This window comes from Schistocerca nitens, chromosome 1 (assembly GCF_023898315.1).
Source record: "Schistocerca nitens isolate TAMUIC-IGC-003100 chromosome 1, iqSchNite1.1, whole genome shotgun sequence".
NCBI lineage: Eukaryota > Metazoa > Arthropoda > Insecta > Orthoptera > Acrididae > Schistocerca > Schistocerca nitens.
This window is the reverse complement of record NC_064614.1, coordinates 150886071-150908068: the sequence shown is the minus strand read 5'-3', so window position 1 is coordinate 150908068 and position 21998 is coordinate 150886071. Positions and strand designations below refer to the sequence as shown.

Genomic DNA, 21998 nt, shown 5'->3' with positions numbered 1-21998 from the left:
ACCAACTTGGACACAGAAAGTATGGAGCGGTAGGAAATTTCTGATAAAAATCGGTAGCGGTCCGGGAGACCACACTCATATAACGTGGCAAGGACATGATGTTGCCAGGTCATGTCGTAAGCTTTTGGTAAATCAAAAAAGACGGCAACTAGGTGTTGGCGCCTGGAAAAGGCTGTTTAGATGGCAGACTCGAGGGAAACTACATTATCAGTGGTAGAAGGACCCTAGCGGAACCCCCCTGGCATGGAGCCAGTAGGCCACATGACTCCAGGACACAACACAACCGTCAACTTACCGTATGTTCTAACGGCTTAGAAAGAATGTTGATGAGGCTGATGGACCGATAGCTATCCACATCAAGTGGGTATTTGCCGTTGAGCACTGGAATGAAGGTACTCTCTCGCCATTGCGATGGAAATACATCATCGCACCAGATCCAGCTGGAGACGATGAGGAGATGTCGCTTATAGTCGGACGGGAGATGTTTGATCATCTGATGGTGGATCCGATCTGGCCCAGGAGCTGTGTCAGGACAATGTGCAAGGACACTGAGGAGCTCCCACTCATTATAGGGTTCACCATGACATTCAGTGAATGAGAGGGCTTTCCTTTGAGGGTGTGAAATGCTGGGGGATAATTCTCTGACTCGGAGGCTCAAGCATAGTGCTCAGCAATAGTGTTTGCGTCAGTAGATAACATGCCACTGATGTTAATACCAGTGACACCTGTTGGGGTCTGGCACCCACAAACACGTCTGATCTTCATCCAGACTTGGGAAGGTGATGTATGACACCCAATGGTCGAGATGTACCTCTCCCAACATTCCTGTTTCCATCTTTTTATAAGCTGGCAAACGCAGGCACAGAGCCATTTAAAAGCTGTTAGGTGCTCTAGGGAAAGGTGGTGCTTATGCCACTGTAGAGATCGCCAATGCTCTTTAATGGCGTTAGCAATTTCCGGCGACCACCAATGTACTGACTTTCGCTGTGGACACCATAAAGAACAAGGGATCATATTTTATGCCGCAGAAACAATCGCTCTAGTGATCTGCTCAACTACCATATCAATGATACCATGTGGGGGAGATTCAATGATGACAGCAGAGGTGAAAGCTTCCCAGTCTGCCTTGTTTAAAGCCCAACTTGGCAGACATCCAGGGGAATGACACTGGGGGAGTGACAGGAAGATGGGAAAGTGGTCACTACCACACTACCACACAATTCATCGTGGGTTCTCCAGTGGACAGATGGGAGAAGTCCTGGGCTGCAGAGGGATAAATTAATGGCCAAGTAAGTGCTGTGAGTCACGCTGAAATGCTTGGGGGCCCCAGTATTTAAGAGGCAGAATTCAAGTTGAGACAGGAAAGTTTTGACATCTTGACTTCGGCCAGTAAGCACGGTGCTATCCCACAAGGGGTTATGGGCATTAAAATCTCCCAAAAGTAGGAAAGGTTCAGGGAGTTGATGAATCAGTGCAGGCAATGCGTTCAGGGATACTGCACCATCTGGAGGAAGATATCCATTGCAAACAGTTATTTCCTGTGTTGTCCTTGTCCTGACAGCCACAGCTTCAAGAGGGGTTTGAAGGGGCACAGGTTCACTGCATACTGAGTTCAGGACATAGACACAAACTCCACCTGACACTCTATTATAGTCGCTACAGTTCTTGTAATATCCCCTACAGCTGCAGATGGCAGGGGTCCACATTGCCAGGAACCAGGTTTCCTGGAGGGCAATGCAGAAAGCAGATGTAAAGCTTAACAGTTGCCGCAGCTCAACCAGGTGGTGGAAAAAACCGCAACAATTCCACTGGAGGATGACGTTATTGTGAGGCTGGGAAGGCAAGAAGCACACAAGGAGCCAGGTTACACCTCAGGGTCACCTGCTGCCACCAATTGAGTATTTGTATCAATTCCTATTGTGGATGAGGCATCAACGAGATCCAGGTTCTCAGGGGACATTAAGATCTCCACCTCATCCTCAGGTGCAGAATTGGTAGAGAGTGGTGGTGTTGGGCCCAACGAAAGGTCCTTTTTCTTAGCAGACTTCTTTGTTTGCTTGCCCTCTCGCTTCTCTTCAGGGGCTTCCTGGGAAGTCTTCTCCAAAATAGCTTCAGACATGGAGGAAGACCGTGAAGCTCTTCATCCAGCAGCTTTTGGCTCCTTTAGCCACTGGCGAGTGTCCACTGTGGCATTAGTGGAGACCTTGGAAGAGAGGGTCCCCTTCTGCACAAGAGGAGCCGGACGAGGCTGCTGCTTCTCCTGCTGGGGAGGAAGGGACCAATATCCCCTGCGTTTGGGAGGGGGGGGGGGGGCGGCTCGCTCCTGAAGTCGGTACTTTGGGAGCAACAGAAGAAGATTTTCACCCTACCACCAAGGGGGCGGATGTATTCTGGAGGCCCAGAGGGCCCTCTGTTCATGGCACAGAGTGTGGTACAACTGGTGCTTGTGATGGCGACGGTAATGTAATGCAGCATATGTGGACGTCAACCTAATGGTAATCGTTCAAATTTATGTTTAGCCTCTTGGTAAGTTAACCAGTCCAGGGTCTTGTACTCCATGATTTTCTGCTCCTTTTGGAGTACTATGCAATCTGGTGAGCAGGGAGAGTGCTGCTCTCCATGGTTGATACAAGTGGGAGAAGGTGTACGTGGAGTATCTGGATGCAGTGGACGTCCACAGTCTCAACATGTGGTGTTGGAAGTGCAGCGGGAAGACACGTGTTCGAATTTCCAGCCCTTAAAAAGCACCACATAGGGGGAGGGACATACGGTTTAATGTCACAGCGGTAAACCATCACCTTGGCCTTTTCAGGCAATGAATCACCTGCAAAGGCCAAAGGCACCAGGTAGCTGTTTCACAGAGGAAGACCACACTGCAGTTCCTTCTCTAAATCCTCGCACAAACGAAAAAATGGCTGACATCAAAATAAGTGTCCAAGGAATAGAAAAGCAACTGGAATCACTCAACAGAGGAAAGTCCACTGGACCTGACGGGATACCAATTCGACTCTACACAGAGTACGCGAAAGAACTTGCCCCCCCTTCTAACAGCCGTGTACCGCAAGTTGCTAGAGGAACGGAAGGTTCCAAATGATTGGAAAAGAGCACAGGTAGACCCAGTCTTCAAGAAGGGTCGTCAAGCAGATGCGCAAAACTATAGACCTATATCTCTGACGTCGATCTGTTGTAGAACTTTAGAACATGTTTTTTGCTCGCGTATCATGTCGTTTCTGGAAACCCAGAATCTACTCTGTAGGAACCAACATGGATTCCGGAAACAGCGATCGTGTGAGACCCAACTCGCTTTATTTGTTCATGAGACCCAGGAAATATTAGATACAGGCTCCCAGGTTGATGCTATTTTCCTTGACTTCCAGAAGGCGTTCGATACAGTTCCGCACTGTCACCTGATAAACAAAGTAAGAGCCTACGGAATATCGGACCAGCTGTGTGGCTGGATTGAATAGTTTTTAGCAAACAGAACACTGTATGTTGTTATCAATGGAGAGACGTCTACAGACGTTAAAGTAACCTCTGGCATGCCACAGGGGAGTGTTATGGGACCATTGCTTTTCACAATATATATAAGTGACCTAGTAGATAGTGTCGGAAGTTCCATGCGGCTTTTCGCGGATGATGCTGTAGTATACAGAGAAGTTGCAGCATTAGAAAATTGTAGCGAAATGCAGGAAGATCTACAGTGGATAGGCACTTGGTGCAGGGAGTGGCAACTGACCCTTAACATAGACTAATGTTATGTATTGCGAATACATAGAAAGATGGACCCTTTATTGTATGATTATATGATAGCGGAACAAACACTGGCAGTAGTTATTTCTGTAAAATATCTGGGAGTATGCGTACAGAATGATTTGAAGTGAAATGATCATATAAAATTAATTGTTGGTAAGGCAGGTACCAGGTTGAGATTCATTGGGAGAGTCCTTAGAAAATGTAGTCCATCAACAAAGGAGGTGGCTTACAAAACACTCGTTCGACCTATACTTGAGTATTGCTCATCAGTGTGGGATCCGTACCAGGTCGGGTTGACAGAGGAGATAGAGAAGATCCAAAGAAGAGCGGCGCGTTTCATCACAGGGTTATTTGGTAAGCGTGACAGCATTACGGAGATGTTTAACAAACTCAAGTGGCAGACTCTGCAAGAGAGGCGCTCTGCATCGCGGTGAAGCTTGCTCGCCAGGTTTCGAGAGGGTGCGTTTCTGGATGAGGTATCGAATATATTGCTTCCCCCTACTTATACCTCCCGAGGAGATCACGAATGTAAAATTAGAGAGATTCGAGCGCGCACGGAGGCTTTCCGACAGTCGTTCTTCCCGCGAATCATACGCGACTGGAACAGAAAAGGGAGGTAATGACAGTGGCACGTAAAGTGCCCTCCGCCACACACCATTGGGTGACTTGCAGAGTATGAATGTAGATGTAGATGTAGCAACCCTGTCGTCTTTGGGTCCCCTGTAAATGCGCCAGATGAAATGAACACAACGCCATTCTAGATTGGCGCAGAGCTTGTCATCAGATTGCAAGAGGAGATCGCAATGGAAAATAGTCCCCTGGACCATGTTGAGGCTTTTATGGGGAGTGACGGAAACAGGAATATCACCCAACTGGTCACAAGTGAGTAACGCCCAGGACTGGGCTGGGGATGCTGTCTGAATCAAGTTTGCACGGCTTGTAATCTTGGACAGCACTGTCACTTCACCCAACTTATCCTCAAGATGTTCAACAAAAATTGAGGCTTCGTAGGTAGAAAGGAGTCCCAGTCCATTCTGCTACAGACTAAATACCGAGGCAAATATGGCTCTCTTCTTTCTGTAACCCTCTCATGATGTAGCGAGGGAGGAAGTGATTTAGGGTCATATCTGTCAGCATTGTTCTCGATCTTGCCCTTCTTAGAGACTGCTGGCGCCGTATGGTCACTAGCAAGAGATGACTTAGTCCGCTTCATTGCAGGTCATCCACCCTGATGCCACCCGCTCCGATCAGAGGCTCTCCCCACAGGCACCACCCAGCCACAGCAAAGGCCACCTGGCATGATGGCCGTCGCCGGGAGTCCTGATGTCCTAGGAAGACAGGCATCTACTCCTTGGCATACGTGAGGCATACAGCTCGGGCATCAGCAGTGCCATCCCTGTGTTGTCAGAGGGTTACCACCAAATGGGTACATGACGGCCCAACCTCTACAGACTGGCTACTGTGCTGGGCACTGAGAAATCCAATATTGTCATGAGGGTGAAAGAGGACAGGAGACAATGGAAGAAGATAACATACCCCGGAAAGTGTCCTCACCCAAATAGTTGAATTGCAGGTGCAGATGCAAAGCCATGGCAAGAGGTTCAGGAGATCGAATCTAAGGGCACTATGGATAACTCGTGCACCATGTAAGACCCATATGGCCCGCACTTTTGTAGAATTTGAAAAGTGGCAGGTCAAACCATAAAGTGGGACCTGAACTTATAGGGCAGAAAAGTGAGATTACAATAAAGTTGAGGAATGAGGTAGTAAGTTTGGAGCCTGAATGACATTTGGAAAGGTAGTGTTCAATAATGGCAAGAGGGATGTTGGTAATAGGGAAGGGATGTCAATAGTGATAAGTAGGGATTCACGGGGCAAACTCTGTGTGTTTAGAGTTCCGGACACTGAAGGGTGAGGTTATCAGTGCCCTTACAAATATCAAAATAAATGAATATGGATAAAAGGGCTAAAAATGTTGCCAGTTACAAAAATATGGATAAGCCAGTCACTCAGATAACATATTCAGAAGACCTCCCAACTAACTTAGGAAACAAGTCAGACATATTACATAACATTAAAAATCGAACCACATTTGTTGGACTATCACTTAAAATAAGGACAGAGCTGTCAGCTACCCTCTGATGTGAAACTAAAACACCACCTATTAAAAAGTGGCACACAGTAATGTATATGCCACAAGCACCACAAATTGGAGAGTCTTCTTGCCGGAGCGAGAAGTTGCGTATCATAGTGCTGCTGCCTATGCGAAGACAGGTAATGAGGACCTCATGCCACCTGTATGGCTGAAAGAAGGTATGCCATGGATGCGTTGTGGGTTTTACTAGCTGCAGCTTACTGTCTGCCACTTCCAACCATTCTTCTTCCTACTGACGCATGACTTTGTACCTCAACAGCACGGTGATAGCATGCAGGGGGATGACAGACAGAACCAACCGAGGATCAAGACATGCCTCCTTGGCTGCTACATCCACTCCTTCATTATCCACAACACCCATGTGCCCTGGCACCCGCACAAAGATACCTCCTTTCCAGGCCTTTGTAAGTGGGGAAGGGTGTCCTGGTTAGCTTGGACTTTACTGGTTGGATACATGGGTTGCACAGACTGAAGGGCACTAAAGGAGTCAGAACAGATGAGAAATTTAGCAGGCGTGGCACATCTCATCTGCTACAGTTTCCTCAAGATCGCTGATAATTTGTCATTAAGACAGTGAAGTCTGGAGACAACTGAATCTGGAGGAGTTGATCAAGGAAAACAACAGAGCAGCCAACGGAATCCCCTTGTTTAGTTACACCATCTGTGAATACAGCTAAGTAGTTGTGGTGCTCATTTAAAATGTCAGAAGATATTGCATTAAAAGCAGAAGCAGGAGTGCAACCTCTCCTGTATTGCATTAAATCTAAAATTACTCTGGGCCTCTACGTTAGCAACTGTTCAATGTAAATAAATAGCATGCTACTTGCATTGAAAGTTGTTTTTTAACACAACTGATATGGTGTTTCTTTGCATCGGAAATCTGATTATTCATTTCACACTGCTCCCCTTAACAAAAAATCAAAGGCCAGGCAGCAACCACTGACAGAGACGGGAAGTAAGCAGTCTGACAACGTTGACACCACTCTTTCTGATATCTTGTAACGATTCATCTTCAGAGCTGATGGACCTCGATTTTGGCCTGGGGCACTCATCTTGTCCCATGACTGAACTTCTACCTGCTGTCGGCTCTCCTCGCAGTGGAAAGACAGGGTGAAAGTGTAACCCCCATGATAAATGGTTCCCATATTACAGTGGAACTTTAATGGGTTCAGGACACAAGTGGAGGAACTAACCAGTATGGCAGTTGGTTAAAACCCCAGATTGGAGTCTGTACATGTCTCACACAAAAGGAATCCAGCACATACTTTATGCAGATCCCAAATGGTGTGGTGAGAATTACAAACAAACACAGTAATTCCTTCCTTCACCCTTTCCCCAGTCAGGTTATCCTTGCAATGGGTGACATGCCCTGTAGTACAGGGGCATCAGATAGTTTACAATGCATTTCCTGCAAACACAAGGTCAAGAGCCATTGCTATGCTAGGAATTTTAGTTCCTCCACTTGTGTGGAGAGAGGATAGAAAACATAGACTATCAATGGCAATGGCAAGGAAAGCATTTCTGATGACGAGAAATTCGTTAACATCGATTATAGATTTGTCAGGAAATCATTTCTGAAAGTATTTGTATGGAGTATGGAAGTGAAACATGAACAATAAATAGGTTAGACAAGAAGAGAATAGAAACTTTCAAAATGCTGTGCTACAGAAGAATGCTGTAGATTAGATGGGTAGATCAGTAACTAATGAGGAGGTACTGAATAGAATTGGGGAGGAGAGGAATTTGTGGCACAACCTGACTAGAAGAAGGGATCAGTTGGTAGGACACATTCTGAGGCATCAAGAGATAACCAATTTAGTATTGGAAGGAAGCGTGGAGTGTAAAGATCATAGAGGGAGACCATGAGATGAATACACTACGCAGATTCAGAATGATGTAGGTTGCTGTAGTTACTTGGGGATGAAGGAGCTTGCACAAGATAGAGTAGCATGGAGAGCTGCATCAAACTAGTCTCTGGGCTTAAGACAACAACAACTGCAGTTCAAAAGAAACAATGATGTACGTAACTCCAACATCAGAAGAAAAAAAACTACGTTCATTACTCCACATTAAGATCTTAGCACAAAAAAATGGGTGCACAATGCTGCAAGTAAAATTTTTGAAAACTTATGCAGGGATATAAAATTCAAGATAAATAAAGTAAAATTTAAAAACAAACTACAAAAGTTTCTCCTTGATAAATCCTTCTATTCCGTGCAAGAATTTCTATTATTGTAATGCATAGAAGGCGGCAGACAGGAAGTGCTGACACACTTCTACATACTTTTTTTTTTTAATTTAAATGTTCAGAATGTAGCCACATTTACATATTAATTTGTGATGTGTATATAAAATGACGCGTTCCAAACCATTATGATTTATCGTTAAATGATCCGTGGAACGAACAATCAAATAAAACTAACAGACAGCTCATATATAAATATAAACAACTTAAATAATGGTGTTCTTACTACAATAACATCTTCATCCTCAAACTTTCGCTTTGAGATGACATGTTTAATAGTCCTCAGAGTCCCCTTGCTCTTCACAGTTTCAATAAAAACATATTTGTCACACATACTAAATTTAATAGCCGCCACAAACTTCACAACATAGAACATACACTATCTCTGTAATGTTTACAAATCACGCACATTCCAAAGCATTATCTTTGTAATGTTTACAAATGAGCACACGCAGACACGATTACTGAAATCGACAAGAAAGATGAAAATAACCTCACCTCCATTTGTCAGATACTGTAAGACCTGATGATCGTCGGGTATTAAGCATTATTTATGTCGATTGTAACTGCTTGAAGGTAAATGTATAATTAACAATAAAGATCACTATTTTTTCCGGTAGTGAGCTACAAGTAATATTCATACTCCTGGTGGAATACGTTGGATTCCGTAATCTTTCTTGTGCCTTCTTAAAGAATAAAATTAATATTTTCAATGTAAACCAAAAAAGCTGGCAAAACGGTGCTTTTGTTTGGATTACACCTCGAAATCTTAGTATGTTAGACTTGCTTCTTTTGCCAGAAAGTCGTGTAATGTTGAAGATATGTGTAATTGCGCGTAAATAACCACCAAATCCTTTCATCTTCGATAGTATAGGATTTTACATCCTTCGTATTGTTATGTGCTGCAAATGTTCGCGACGTTGTTGATGTTTACAACTGTAAACGCGCCAATCATGAGGTAAACATATACTTGCAATAGGTGTTTGTTTCCGAAAGCGTAACCGTACTTTACATTTGAGTAATACTACAATAAAATCTATTTTCCTTTTCAAACCAGTATCGTTGCCAGGGTATAATTTCGTAAATATAAAGTGCAAGGTGGGGGGAATCACATTATCAACATCCACACTCTTCAAAACACTGTGGAAACTACATGACTGGACTGTATCTTCTATGGCACTAAATACAGGATTTGTACTCTTTTTGATTCTTGTACGGTATGTGGGCTGTAATTAGTCTTACCTTCGTGGGGCCAGCAATTGTATGTAAGGAGCAGTAATACAAAAATACGTTCAAAATGCCGCATTAAATCCTATCCATTACTGGATCTCCCTGCTTCAGCAGTTGAAAAGTCAGTAGAACTGTATAGCTTTTTCCCGAAGTTGCAATATTTATATCCCAGAGTTTAGTTTACACGTCAAATTTAATGGAAAATACAGTTAATATCTTCGTTAGATATCCCAGAAGTATAACATTAGAAGTGGTTGTTAGTAGGTAGTGTAGCAAACTGAATCACTTTTATAATGATGTCACTGTAATTCCAATAGTTGATTCAGTCCACAAAGTTCCCCTTCACTATTGAGTGTATGGAATGTGACTGAATGTCAGTTTCTAAGTTGCTGGTGTTCAACAAACCTGGTTCATCTTGCATTCCATTCCAGCAATCTCCAATGATATAGCTGTAAACCCAATAGGCAGTGATTTACATAAACATGATGGTCAAATGTAAACAAGTAGCACAATGGGGTGTAGGGCTTTACATCAGGAAAGAAATGGAACCCAGTGTAGTTGCAATAAGGTATGTAAACGAACGACTGATGTGGATAGATTTGACAGTGTCTAGCAAGAAAATTAGGATTGTGTCAGTATATTCGCATTGTGAAGGGACTGATCAAGATAAGATGGATAGTTTTTATGACGCACTCAGTGATGTAGTCGATAGAGTAAAGGACAAGGACAGTGTTCTGCTCATGGGTGATTTTAACGCCAGGATTGGAAATCGAACAGAAGGGTATGAAAAGGTTATGGGTAAATTTGGAGAGGATATGGAGGCCAACAGGAACGGGAAACAACTCTTGGATTTCTGTGCCAGTATGGGCTTAGTAATCACAAACTCCTTTTTTAAACATAAGAACATTCACCGGTATACTTGGGAAGGCAGGGGAACCAGATCTGTCATTGACTATATAATAACAGATCAGGAATTCAGGAAGGCTGTGAGGGACACACGTGTATTCAGGGGATTCTTTGATGACACTGATCATTATTTAATCTGCAGTGAAATTGGGATTGTGAGGCCGAAAGTGCAGGAGGTCAGATCCATATGTAGGAGGATAAGAGTGGAGAAACTTCAGGATAAGGAAATCAGGCACAAGTACATAACAGCGATCTCAGAAAGGTACCAGTTAGTTGAATGTAGTCAATTACAGTCATTGGAAAAGGAATGGACAAGGTACAGGGACACAGTACTAGAAGTGGCTAAAGAATATCTTGGAACAGTAGTGTGTAAAAGTAGGATGAAGCAAACAGCTTGGTGGAATGATACAGTCAAGGCAGCCTGTAAAAGGAAAAAGAAGGCGTATCAAAAATGGCTACATACCAGAACCCAGGTAGACAGAGAAAGTTATGTTGAAGAAAGAAACAAAGCCAAACAGATAATTGCGGCATCCAAGAAGAAATCGTGGGAAGACTTTGGAAACAGGTTGGAGACTATGGGTCAAGCCGCTGGAAAACCATTCTGGAGTGTAATTAGCAGTCTTCTAAAGGGAGGTAAGAAGGAAATGACAAGTATTTTGGACAGGTCAGGAAAACTGCTGGTGAATCCTGTGGATGCCTTGGGCAGATGGAGGGAATATTTTGAAGAGTTGCTCAATGTAGGTTAAAATGCGATCAGTAATGTTTCAGATTTTGAGGTAGAATGGGATAGGAATGATGATGGAAATAGGATCACATTTGAGGAAGTGGACAAAATGGTCAATAGATTGCAGTGCAATAAAGCGGCTGGGGTGGATGAAATTAAGTCGGAACTCATCAAATACAGTGGAATGTCAGGTCTTAAATGGCTACACAGGATAATTGAAATGGCGTGGGAGTCGGGACAGATTCCATCAGACTGGACAAAAGCAGTAATCACACCAATCTTTAAACATGGAAACAGAAAAGATTGTAACAACTACAGAGGTATCTCTTTAATCAGTGTTGTGGGTAAAATCTTCTCAGGTATTGTTGAAAGGAAAGTGCGAGTATTAGTTGAGGACCAATTGGATGAAAATCAGTGTGGGTTTAGGCCTCTTAGAGGTTGTCAGGACCAGATCTTTAGCTTACGGCAAATAATGGAGAAGTGTTATGAGTGGAACAGGGAATTGTTTCTATGCTTTATAGATCTAGAAAAGGCATATGACCGGGTTCCTAGGAGGAAGTTATTGTCTGTTCTACAAGATTATGGAATAGGAGGCAAACTTTTGCAAGCAATTAAAGGTCTTTACATGGATAGTCAGGCAGCAGTTAGAGTTGACAGTAAATTGAGTTCATGGTTCAGAGTAGTTTCAGGGGTAAGACAACGCTGCAACCTGTCTCCACTGTTGTTCATATTATTTATGGATCATATGTTGAAAACAATAGACTGGCTGGGTGAGATTAAGATATGTGAACACAAAATAAGCAGTCTTGCATATGCGGATGACTTAGTTGTGATGGCAGATTCGATTGAAAGTTTGCAAAGTAATATTTCAGAGCTAGATCAGAAATGTAAGGACTATGGTATGAAGATTAACATCTCCAAAACGAAAGTAATGTCAGTGGGAAAGAAATATAAACGGATTGAGTGCCAAATAGGAGGAACAAAGTTAGAACAGGTGGACGGTTTCAAGTACTTAGGATGCATATTCTCACAGGATGGCAACATAGTGAAAGAACTGGAAGCGAGGTGTAGCAAAGCTAATGCAGTGAGCGCTCAGCTACGATCTACTCTCTTCTGCAAGAAGGAAGTCAGTACCAAGACTAAGTTATCTGTGCACCGTTCAATCTTTCGACCAACTTTGTTGTATGGGCGCGAAAGCTGGGTGGATTCAGGTTACCTTATCAACAAGGTTGAGGTTACGGATATGAAGGTAGCTAGGATGATTGCAGGTACTAGTAGATGGGAACAATGGCAGGAGGGTGTCCACAATGAGGAAATCAAAGAAAAACTGGGAATGAACTCTATAGATGTAGCAGTCAGAGCGAACAGACTTAGATGGTGGGGTCATGTTACACGCATGGGAGAAGCAAGGTTACCCAAGAGACTCATGGGTTCAGCAGTAGAGGGTAGGAGGAGTCGGGGCAGACCGAGGAGAAGGTATCTGGATTCGGTTAAGAATGATTTTGAAGTAATAGGTTTAACATCAGAAGAGGCACCAATGTTAGCACTGAATAGGGGATCATGGAGGAACTGTATAAGGGGGGCTATGCTCCAGACTGAACGCTGAAAGGCATAATCAGTCTTAAATGATGATGATGATGATGAGTTACATACAAATCACAGGAGGAAAGTAGTGCATCACTAAATCATCAGCACTGACTTGATAACCAGTGTTTAGGAAGGTGTTATCAGAACAATGTTCGAGAGAAATGTATAAAACAGACAGTTTACATGAAAAATTTAAATCTTCCGTAAACATATTCCCATAGCATATTTTTCCTTGTTAAACAGACAAGAGTAAAATTGAATAGAACCAATGGCAAGGGGTGGATAACTCTTGGTATTAAGATGTTTTGTGCTTGGAAAAGAGAGATCTCCCTAATTTAGTAGGACAGCTGTAGTCATGAGTTGAAAATCAATTACAAATATTACAAAATCCTCCTCTCTTATAAAAAAGGTGAAACATGTACACTATGCTCAACAGATAAAACTTTGCAAGAATAAAGCTAAAACAATTTGGAACATTACTAACAAAAAGATAGTGGTCTAAATAATAATGATCTCCACCACCAGTACCACTGGCAGAAATTTTCTAGTCATTGACCAACAAACCCAGTGATTAACAAGAATATGGTGTAGGAATGTTGCTGAAGGTGGGGTAATCCAATGAAGAACACTGATTACACACTGTAACAGCTTTAATTCCAGCACTCAATACCAAAATAAAATATGTCACAACATAGATAATGGCACCAAGAGAACACTCCAAAGTCCTCAAGTTAAAGCTATGTCACTCTGTCTTTAATTTGTCAATCTGTGTCGCTACATCAGACCCACCCCCTATCTTCCTTTTAAAACCCGGAGCCCAGGTATACCGGGACACGTTTTTCAATGCAGCCTGATCTTGTAGTCTTTGGAACCAGTTCCAATGGGGGTGCCACTGGTGACATTCAATTAAGGTGGGGATCCACTGCGCTCTCTGTCTGGGAGTGCCTGGTAGAGTGGTGGGTGGCACAGGAACAGTGTCCTCTGTCACCTCCACATACAAGTGTGTCAGCTTCAATCATTTGACTGAAACCATTTCACGTTATCTGCTGCATTGTATTTTAAAAGTGTGTGGCCCACACTACAGAACCTTGTATAGGACACTTTACAGTGGATGAGAGATGGATGGCCCAAGTCGTCCCACAGCTAGACAGAAGGTACACTGTTGAGGACCCAATGTGTGAACATATTACTGTGTCTGTGTAATTGCAGCACTGTGGGCCATAGTCAGGCCACAATTTCACGAAGGTGTCAATTAATCTTGGTGATGGAGGACGTTGGAGGGAGGTCAGAAGGCTTGTCCCTAATCACTTCCACTATTAGGTGTAGCTCGTTGCCATACACGAGTTGTTCTCATGAATCTTGCATATAGTCCTTAATTACTGATCGCAGGCCCAACAGGACAAGCTGGAGTGCGTACGACCATGGCGACTGGCACATATCAAAGCTGCCTTTGTGCTATGGTAGAACCTCTACAACATACTGTTACTGGCAGTATGACAGCAAGTGGTATGTATGCAAGAACTGCCATATAACCATAGGGTTTCCTGAAGTAAGGACGCCAGGAACTACCGGCCCTTGTCAGTCCTGATGGTGTGTGGCATACCGAACCTGATGATCCAACCGCCTAAAATAGCCTTTGCCACTGTATGTGGCATCATTTTGGCCACATGAGTGGCCTCCATCCACTAAATAAAGCATTCCGCTAAGGTTACAAGGGAACAGAAACCATTGGAGTAAGGAAGAGGGCCTACGAGAACCACATGTACATGCCCGAACCTCACCGAAGGTGTGGTGAACAGCCCTTGTGGATGGAGAACATGATAGTCAATTTTGCTCTGCTGACACCTGCCACACTGCTTTACCCACGAGTGGCAATCTCTGTTGTTCCCGGGCCACACCAGTTTCGCAGTAGTTCGCATTCCTGTGCGTGAGGTTGTGGTAGGCCAGAAAGATAGTTCTCTTGAAATCATGTGAAATGTAGACAGGCATCCTACCATGTGCCATGTTGCACTACATAGTTAGACATTATCCTGTGCTGTTTTTGACTCTTTGTAATTGCAGACTTGAACTCTGTTGCTCCCGTAGCATGCATAACTTCTTGTCCAGCACCCATTCATGCACATTGTAGTCCCACCATCGTTCTGTCCTAATATTGGTGCAGTCGGTGATGATGTACTTGCAGCCACTCACACAGTGTACATCGATGGTAAACTGGGAAATCAACTCCACCTGTCTGATCAACTGAAGTGAACATTTAGGTGACCCCTTTTAAAACAATTGGTAATGGAGTCAGGGTCTGTGAAAATCATGACAGTGGTTGACAGCAACAAAGACTGCATGTAACACAAGATCTATAATGCTCCAGTATTAGAAAGGAGAAGAATGCCAGGGGCAGCCACGCACTGTCAGTTTGCTGTTGGAGGGTGGCCCCTACCACCACCTGGCTTGAGTCCTCCATAATAGCTGTTGGCACATTTTGGTGCAGATGATTCAGCAATACAGCTCATGTGGGTTATTCTTTCACCGAATCAAATGCAATTATTGCTTCTCATTCCAAGACACCTTCCTAGTTCCTGCCGTGAATTTGCCTTAAGCAATCTCGGCAGCAGTGCCACCGACACCACCGCATGAGGTGGGTAGCAATGATCATTGTTGAGCATACCTACAAACTGTGTAAGATCCTTGGATGTCCATGGCAGTGTAACTTATTGGATCTCTCTGACTCGGTCTCCTAGGGTAAGACACCCAGGAACTCAACGCTATCCCGGCCAAAAATGCACTTGCCTGTATTCTCCACAACCCCTGCTTGTTGACATAACTTGAAAAGTAGTTGATGGTGTGTAGCTTGCTGTCCTGATGAAAGAGAAAACACGAGGATGTCATCCATATAATAATATACACCCTGTAGATCTTGGTGGATGAAACATTGCCATTTCTGGGCAGTATTTTTAGTCCATATACATCTGAGTGGACTGAAAAGTAATGCCTCCACCTTCATAACTCTTCAACAGTTGGCTTTGGTATGCGGCTGGTACAGGCTTGTTCCATAGCCTCTTCTCTACAGCTCCAGTTGCCGGGAAGCCTTAGCATTGAATGGTTGTGTTGTTACAGTGTAAAGTATGGAACCCTGCGCAGACGGTTGGTCAGTGCGATTTAAGCAACATACAGTCATTGAATTCTTGACAGCAGCAGATGTCACCCCAAAGGAGATTCATCAGGAAATAAAATCAGTTTATGGTGACTGTGTTGATGTGAGTACTGTACGTCGTTGGGTGAGTAAGTTGAAAGATGTTGAGGTGGGAACATCTGACCTGCATGATAAACAAAGATTTGGACGTCATGTGACAGTAACCACTGAGTTTCGCAAGAAAACTGTTGACAGATTGATTCAAGACTCCACACTCTGAGTGATATGACGATCATCTTGAATCAATCTGTCAACATTTTGCTTGTGAAACTCAGTGGTTGCTGTCACAGGACATCCAACTCTTTGTTTGTCATGCAGGTCAGATGTTCTGCCTCGGCATCTTTAAACTTACTCGCTCAATGATGCACAGTAGTCACATCGACACAGCCACCATAAACTGCTTCCATTCTCTGATGAATCTCCTTTGGGGTGACACCTTCTGCTGTCAAGAATTCAATGACTGCACATTGCTTAATTCGAATTGACTGACCGTCTGCGCAGGGTTCCATACTTTACACTGTAACGACACAACCGTTCAGTGCTAAGGCTTCCCGCCAACTGGAGATGTAGAGAAGAGGCTACGAGGCTACAGAACAAGCCAGTAACTGGCACATACCAATGCTGCCAACTGTTGAAGAGTTACGAAGGTGGAGGCATTACTTTTCAGTCAACCCTCATGCAAGTACTCCTATGATCCAAAGAAAGTCATTATTGCTGTCGTTGCCGTGTCCCCAGGGGCCGTAGGAATTTGTGAGTATGCTCGTGCGCAGTCAATTACAGTAAACACAGTTGCTCCAACCAACTTGTTATTCATGTACATTATGTTGGGAATGGGATGCCTGTCAGGGATGGTTCTCTTGGTAAGTGTCCACAAACCATGTGGTGGAGCGAGGCCGATTTTGCTGTCCAAGGGGCATGTGATTCTGTCCGTAATTTCTCTGTTGACATTCGCGGCCAACTTCTGCAGTGTGAGGAGAGGGGTTTCCCTGGGGTTGTACGGATAATGGGCTGAGTCTTTGGTCTTCTTTTATGCCTGTCATCTGACCATGAAGTGAGGCCTGGGAACTATTCCAGAATCTGTGAACTATCAGTCCTCTCTGGACATCCACAAGTAATTGGAACTGTTATAGGATGTCTGCCTCAATTATAAGTACCCTGACGTCTGCAATTAAGAAATTCCATGTGATTGGCTACAGTAGGTCTGTATCGACACAAAATCTTTTCTAGTCATATGCCAGTGTGGATATGTTATTAGCCACCGTGATGTTGAGGGAAGTGCCCTTGGAGTCCAGTTGAAACAATGCCCTTGGTAAAATGATAATATCAAGCCCCATGACCACTAAAAACTTTGTATGTGATATTTTGTCCATAACAAAGAGTCTTTTTGATACGTTACCTGGAACCAACAAGAAAATGATGTTTGAGTGTGGCTCCGCTTAGTGAGTGGGGATTGCCATAAAATTTCAGTTCTTCAAAGCCAAAGGTTTCACAGATGGGCGACGTATATGTAACTGTGGCGCATGTATATAATATCTGTGGCTGGGACTGGCTGAAAAATGTTGATCTTTTCATTTGCATGGATGCTGTGATGCTGCTCCTGTCCATCGTAAGCCTGAAATTCCATTGCAGAACATGCGTGGAGAAAAACCACTGTGCCAGGGAACCGAGATGGCAACCCATGCTCAGATGCACACTGCAGACCAAAATGTGAGCAGAGGACTCCTTAAAAAATGACGCAACAGTTGCTATTGGTGGAGGGTGGCTCTAATATTGAGTATAACAGATCACTATGCCCTGTAGTGCCTTACAACAGCCACAGAAATGCTCAGGGTCTGGCCATTGCCTTTACGCTAGCTGCCGTATTGCCATGGTTTCAGATTTGTCTGCCAGCACCAGTAGTGACGCATTTTTATCCAATTATCCGGTGCAAGGATAAGTCTCATGTTCTCTTGAAGCCTGCTGGGCCGTATTATGCAGAGGATCTGTTCTGAAAGTGGGTCAGGTCTTTATAGTAAGCACAGGTCACACAGTAGCTGGGTGGGTGCATGTTTCCTAATCTGTCTGTGGAGCATGTACTCAGGTGACTGGGCGAAGTACTCGATTAGGCCGGCCTTAAGCGCTGTATAACTGTGTGTGGTTATACTATCCTCTGCGAAGATTGTCTGATATTTGCTTAAGTGGGTGATGATGCATTGGAATTATAATGTGTCTTACTATACGTTGTGTTGGCAGGAAATGTTGTCGACATGCAGAAAACTGGCCATTTAATGTTTTGTGTGTTCCTACATTGTGGAGCCATTTTCTGAGACTGCTGGTCTTGAGGAGTATTGGTCACATTACTCCTGGGCGAGTGCAAAGCACTGTCACCGCCCTCCGGTTTTACACCAACTCCATTCCCTAAAAGTACAGTGAGGCGTCCTGTTCAGGGTCACCACTGTAGGGATGTCATTGAAGGTGGATAATCCAATAAAGAACACTGATTACACACTATAACACCATTAATTTCAGTACTCAATACCAGAACAGATTACGTTACAACATAGAGAATGGCACCAAGAGAACACCGAGAACACTCCGAAGTCCGTAAGCTGGAGCTGTATCATACTGTCTTTCATTTGTCACTCTGTGTAACTACAGTGAAAAGGTTGCTACTCACCACATAGAGAAAGTGTTGAGTCACAGACACATACAGTAAAAAAGAACTCCTTCCTCACAGCAGCAGCATACATTATCCGTATTAATAAAAATCAAATACAGATGTGTTATATTAAGTTAAGCAGACACTCCATCCCCCATCAACAGGTATTCATTTCATAAATAAACACCTCAGGAGATAATAATATTTATCAGGTCCCTAAAAGGTAATAATTCTGCTGGCTATGGTTTGTTTATAGCGGAATATTAAAATCTTGTGGTGACTGGATGGAACTACACTTAAGCAATCTTCGTAATCATTCAGTGACTCAGGACATTTCTTGATATGCTTCAATGTGCCGAAGTAACATCCATCTATCATACTAGAGATAAGAAAACTGCCTCTGATTATAACTCCTTCCAATTTTTCCTAAAAATGTCTGGTTAAGTAGCCTCCGAGAGAATACTGATTCATTAAACTGAACATAACTTGCAATTTGCCTCTTAGTTTGGCATTTGTATGAGACAGTGTACTCCAAAAATGTAGTCCTTGCAAAGTTAAAAAAGAACATTGTTGCATTGGTATATTTTGTGGCTTTTGGTTGTGGGGCTCCTGAGATTGTACTTAGTAACTTAAAGGATAAGTCTATAACTTTTATGAAATACCTCCTGCACTTACTGAGATTCATATATTGATAACAGAAAGCAGAAGGTCTCATTGCAGGCAGTGTTGCAGGCATTAAACTAACCTCAGAATGAGTAGACATAACCAGTGGGAAACTTCCTGGCAGATTAAAACTGTGTGCCGGACCGAGACTCGAACTCGGGACCTTTGCCTTTCACTGGCAAGTGCTCTACCAACTGAGCTACCCAAGCACGACTCACACCCCGTCCTCACAGCTTTACTTCTGCCAGTACCTCGTCTCCTACCTTCCAGACTTTACAGAAGCTCTCCAGCACACAGTTTTAATCTGCCAGGAAGTTTCATATCAGCGCACACTCCCCTGTAGAGTGAAAATTTCATTCTTATAACCAGTGGGATCCCACAAGGATTTTCTGGGCTTACTCTTGTTCTTAACCTGTGCAGGTAATCTTCCTATTAATTTAAATGTTTTGTTGACCATACTAATCAACCTCAGCAAATAGCTCAGATGATAGCTGAACATGCCCACCACTGGTTCACATCTAACAGTTTAAGTATTGTTTGAATGTATCACAGGTGTCTCATCAGACAGCATTGCGTGAACTGCACAATACTTCCATGATGCAACTGCTCATCAAGGGGATATCCCGGCCAATAAATGCCATATGATCATTTCATTTTTCATCTTCAGGTGCTACCAAAGCATTGCTCTGGAAGGCAGATCAGAAATTCATTTCAGCCAGTATGCAGTAAAACTCAGGAGCAGGCAGAAAAATTGGAAATTTGTGGTAAGGTATTATGGGATCAAACTGCTGAGGTCATTGGCCCCTAAGCCTGCACACTAATTAATCTAAATTAAACTAACTTAATGCTAAGGACAACACACACACCCGTGCCTGAAGATGGACTCGAACCTCTGATGGGGGCAGACAAAAAAACCAGAGGACTTAACAAGGATTTTTTCTACCTTATATTGGTGGAGTCTCTTTGAAGATCAGCAAGCTATTCAACAAATATCAAATAAAGTGTGCCTTCTGTGATTAAAGACGACTGAGGTGTCAGGAGACTGGGAATGTATTGTGGGTTTGGCTGGGTTGTAGCCAAAGGAAAACACATGGAATACTGTAAGACTCGATATACACTCCTGGAAATTGAAATAAGAACACCGTGAATTCATTGTCCCAGGAAGGGGAAACTTTATTGACACATTCCTGGGGTCAGATACATCACATGATCACACTGACAGAATCACAGGCACATAGACACAGGCAACAGAGCATGCACAATGTCGGCACTAGTACAGTGTATATCCACCTTTCGCAGCAATGCAGGCTGCTATTCTCCCATGGAGACGATCGTAGAGATGCTGGATGTAGTCCTGTGGAACGGCTTGCCATGCCATTTCCACCTGGCGCCTCAGTTGGACCAGCGTTCGTGCTGGACGTGCAGACCGCGTGAGACGACGCTTCATCCAGTCCCAAACATGCTCAATGGGGGACACATCCGGAGATCTTGCTGGCCAGGGTAGTTGACTTACACCTTCTAGAGCACGTTGGGTGGCACGGGATACATGCGGACGTGCATTGTCCTGTTGGAACAGCAAGTTCCCTTGCCGGTCTAGGAATGGTAGAACGATGGGTTCGATGACGGTTTGGATGTACCGTGCACTATTCAGTGTCCCCTCGACGATCACCAGTGGTGTACGGCCAGTGTAGGAGATCGCTCCCCACACCATGATGCCGGGTGTTGGCCCTGTGTGCCTCGGTCGTATGCAGTCCTGATTGTGGTGCTCACCTGCACGGCGCCAAACACGCATACGACCATCATTGGCACCAAGGCAGAAGCGACTCTCATCGCTGAAGACGACACGTCTCCATTCGTCCCTCCATTCACACCTGTCGCGACACCACTGGAGGCGGGCTGCACGATGTTGGGGCGTGAGCGGAAGACGGCCTAACGGTGTGCGGGACCGTAGCCCAGCTTCATGGAGACGGTTGCGAATGGTCCTCGCCGATACCCCAGGAGCAACAGTGTCCCTAATTTGCTGGGAAGTGGCGATGCGGTCCCCTACGGCACTGCGTAGGATCCTACGGTCTTGGCGTGCATCCGTGCGTCGCTGCGGTCCGGTCCCAGGTCGACGGGCACGTGCACCTTCCGCCGACCACTGGCGACAACATCGATGTACTGTGGAGACCTCACGCCCCACATGTTGAGCAATTCGGTGGTACGTCCACCCGGCCTCCCGCATGCCCTCGCTCAAAGTCCGTCAACTGCACATACGGTTCACGTCCACGCTGTCGCGGCATGCTACCAGTGTTAAAGACTGCGATGGAGCTCCGTATGCCACGGCAAACTGGCTGACACTGACGGCGGCGGTGCACAAATGCTGCGCAGCTAGCGCCATTCGACGGCCAACACCGCGGTTCCTGGTGTGTCCGCTGTGCCGTGCGTGTGATCATTGCTTGTACAGCCCTCTCGCAGTGTCCGGAGCAAGTATGGTGGGTCTGACACACCGGTGTCAATGTGTTCTTTTTTCCATTTCCAGGAGTGTATTTTGCATCGGTAATTACAGACGTCCACATTACAGCAAGTCATACAGCAAACTGAACAAGGAAGATGAAGCGGGCCGTTCGTACTTGTCGATGCCACACAGCACCCCCTGCCCCCTTCTCCCCTCCCTCCCCTGCCACAGTGTGCAGCACTGTTTGAGCGTAGTGGAAGAAGGGGGGGGGGTGTCCGGCAATAAAGGCGAAGGCAGTGATGTGATTGGGATGTCCATCTCTGGAGGTTGTTGTGGCAGGGACCACACTAAGGACAATAGACAGCCTCTGCACGCACCATTCGTGGCCACCACACGCTCGGCACTCGCGAACTGCCATCTGCGCCCATGCAAACATAACAAACATGGGACTTTTTCGTTGCCATTCCCTCTTG

General features: G+C 44.6%; 2 protein-coding genes across 6 annotated transcripts in view; one reads left to right on the top strand and one right to left on the bottom strand.

Moving 5' to 3' along the window:
* Positions 1-8741, bottom strand: part of LOC126243676 (uncharacterized) — a 226470-nt gene extending 217729 nt beyond the window's left edge. For 2 of the 4 annotated variants that reach the window (XM_049948178.1, XM_049948182.1), the window contains exon 1: positions 8380-8543. In XM_049948178.1, coding sequence (XP_049804135.1) covers positions 8380-8529 — 150 coding nt within the window. In that variant the 5' untranslated portion in view covers positions 8530-8543. Of the gene's footprint in view, positions 1-8379; positions 8545-8651 lie in introns of those variants that run through there. The other 2 variants (XM_049948180.1, XM_049948181.1) reach the window with 2 other exon arrangements.
* Positions 8592-21998, top strand: part of LOC126243722 (uncharacterized) — a 77816-nt gene continuing 64409 nt past the window's right edge. The window contains exon 1 of one of the 2 annotated variants that reach the window (XM_049948183.1): positions 8592-8729. The gene's annotated coding sequence lies outside the window, so the exon portion shown is untranslated. Of the gene's footprint in view, positions 8730-9016; positions 9112-21998 lie in introns of those variants that run through there. The other variant, XM_049948184.1, reaches the window with a different exon arrangement.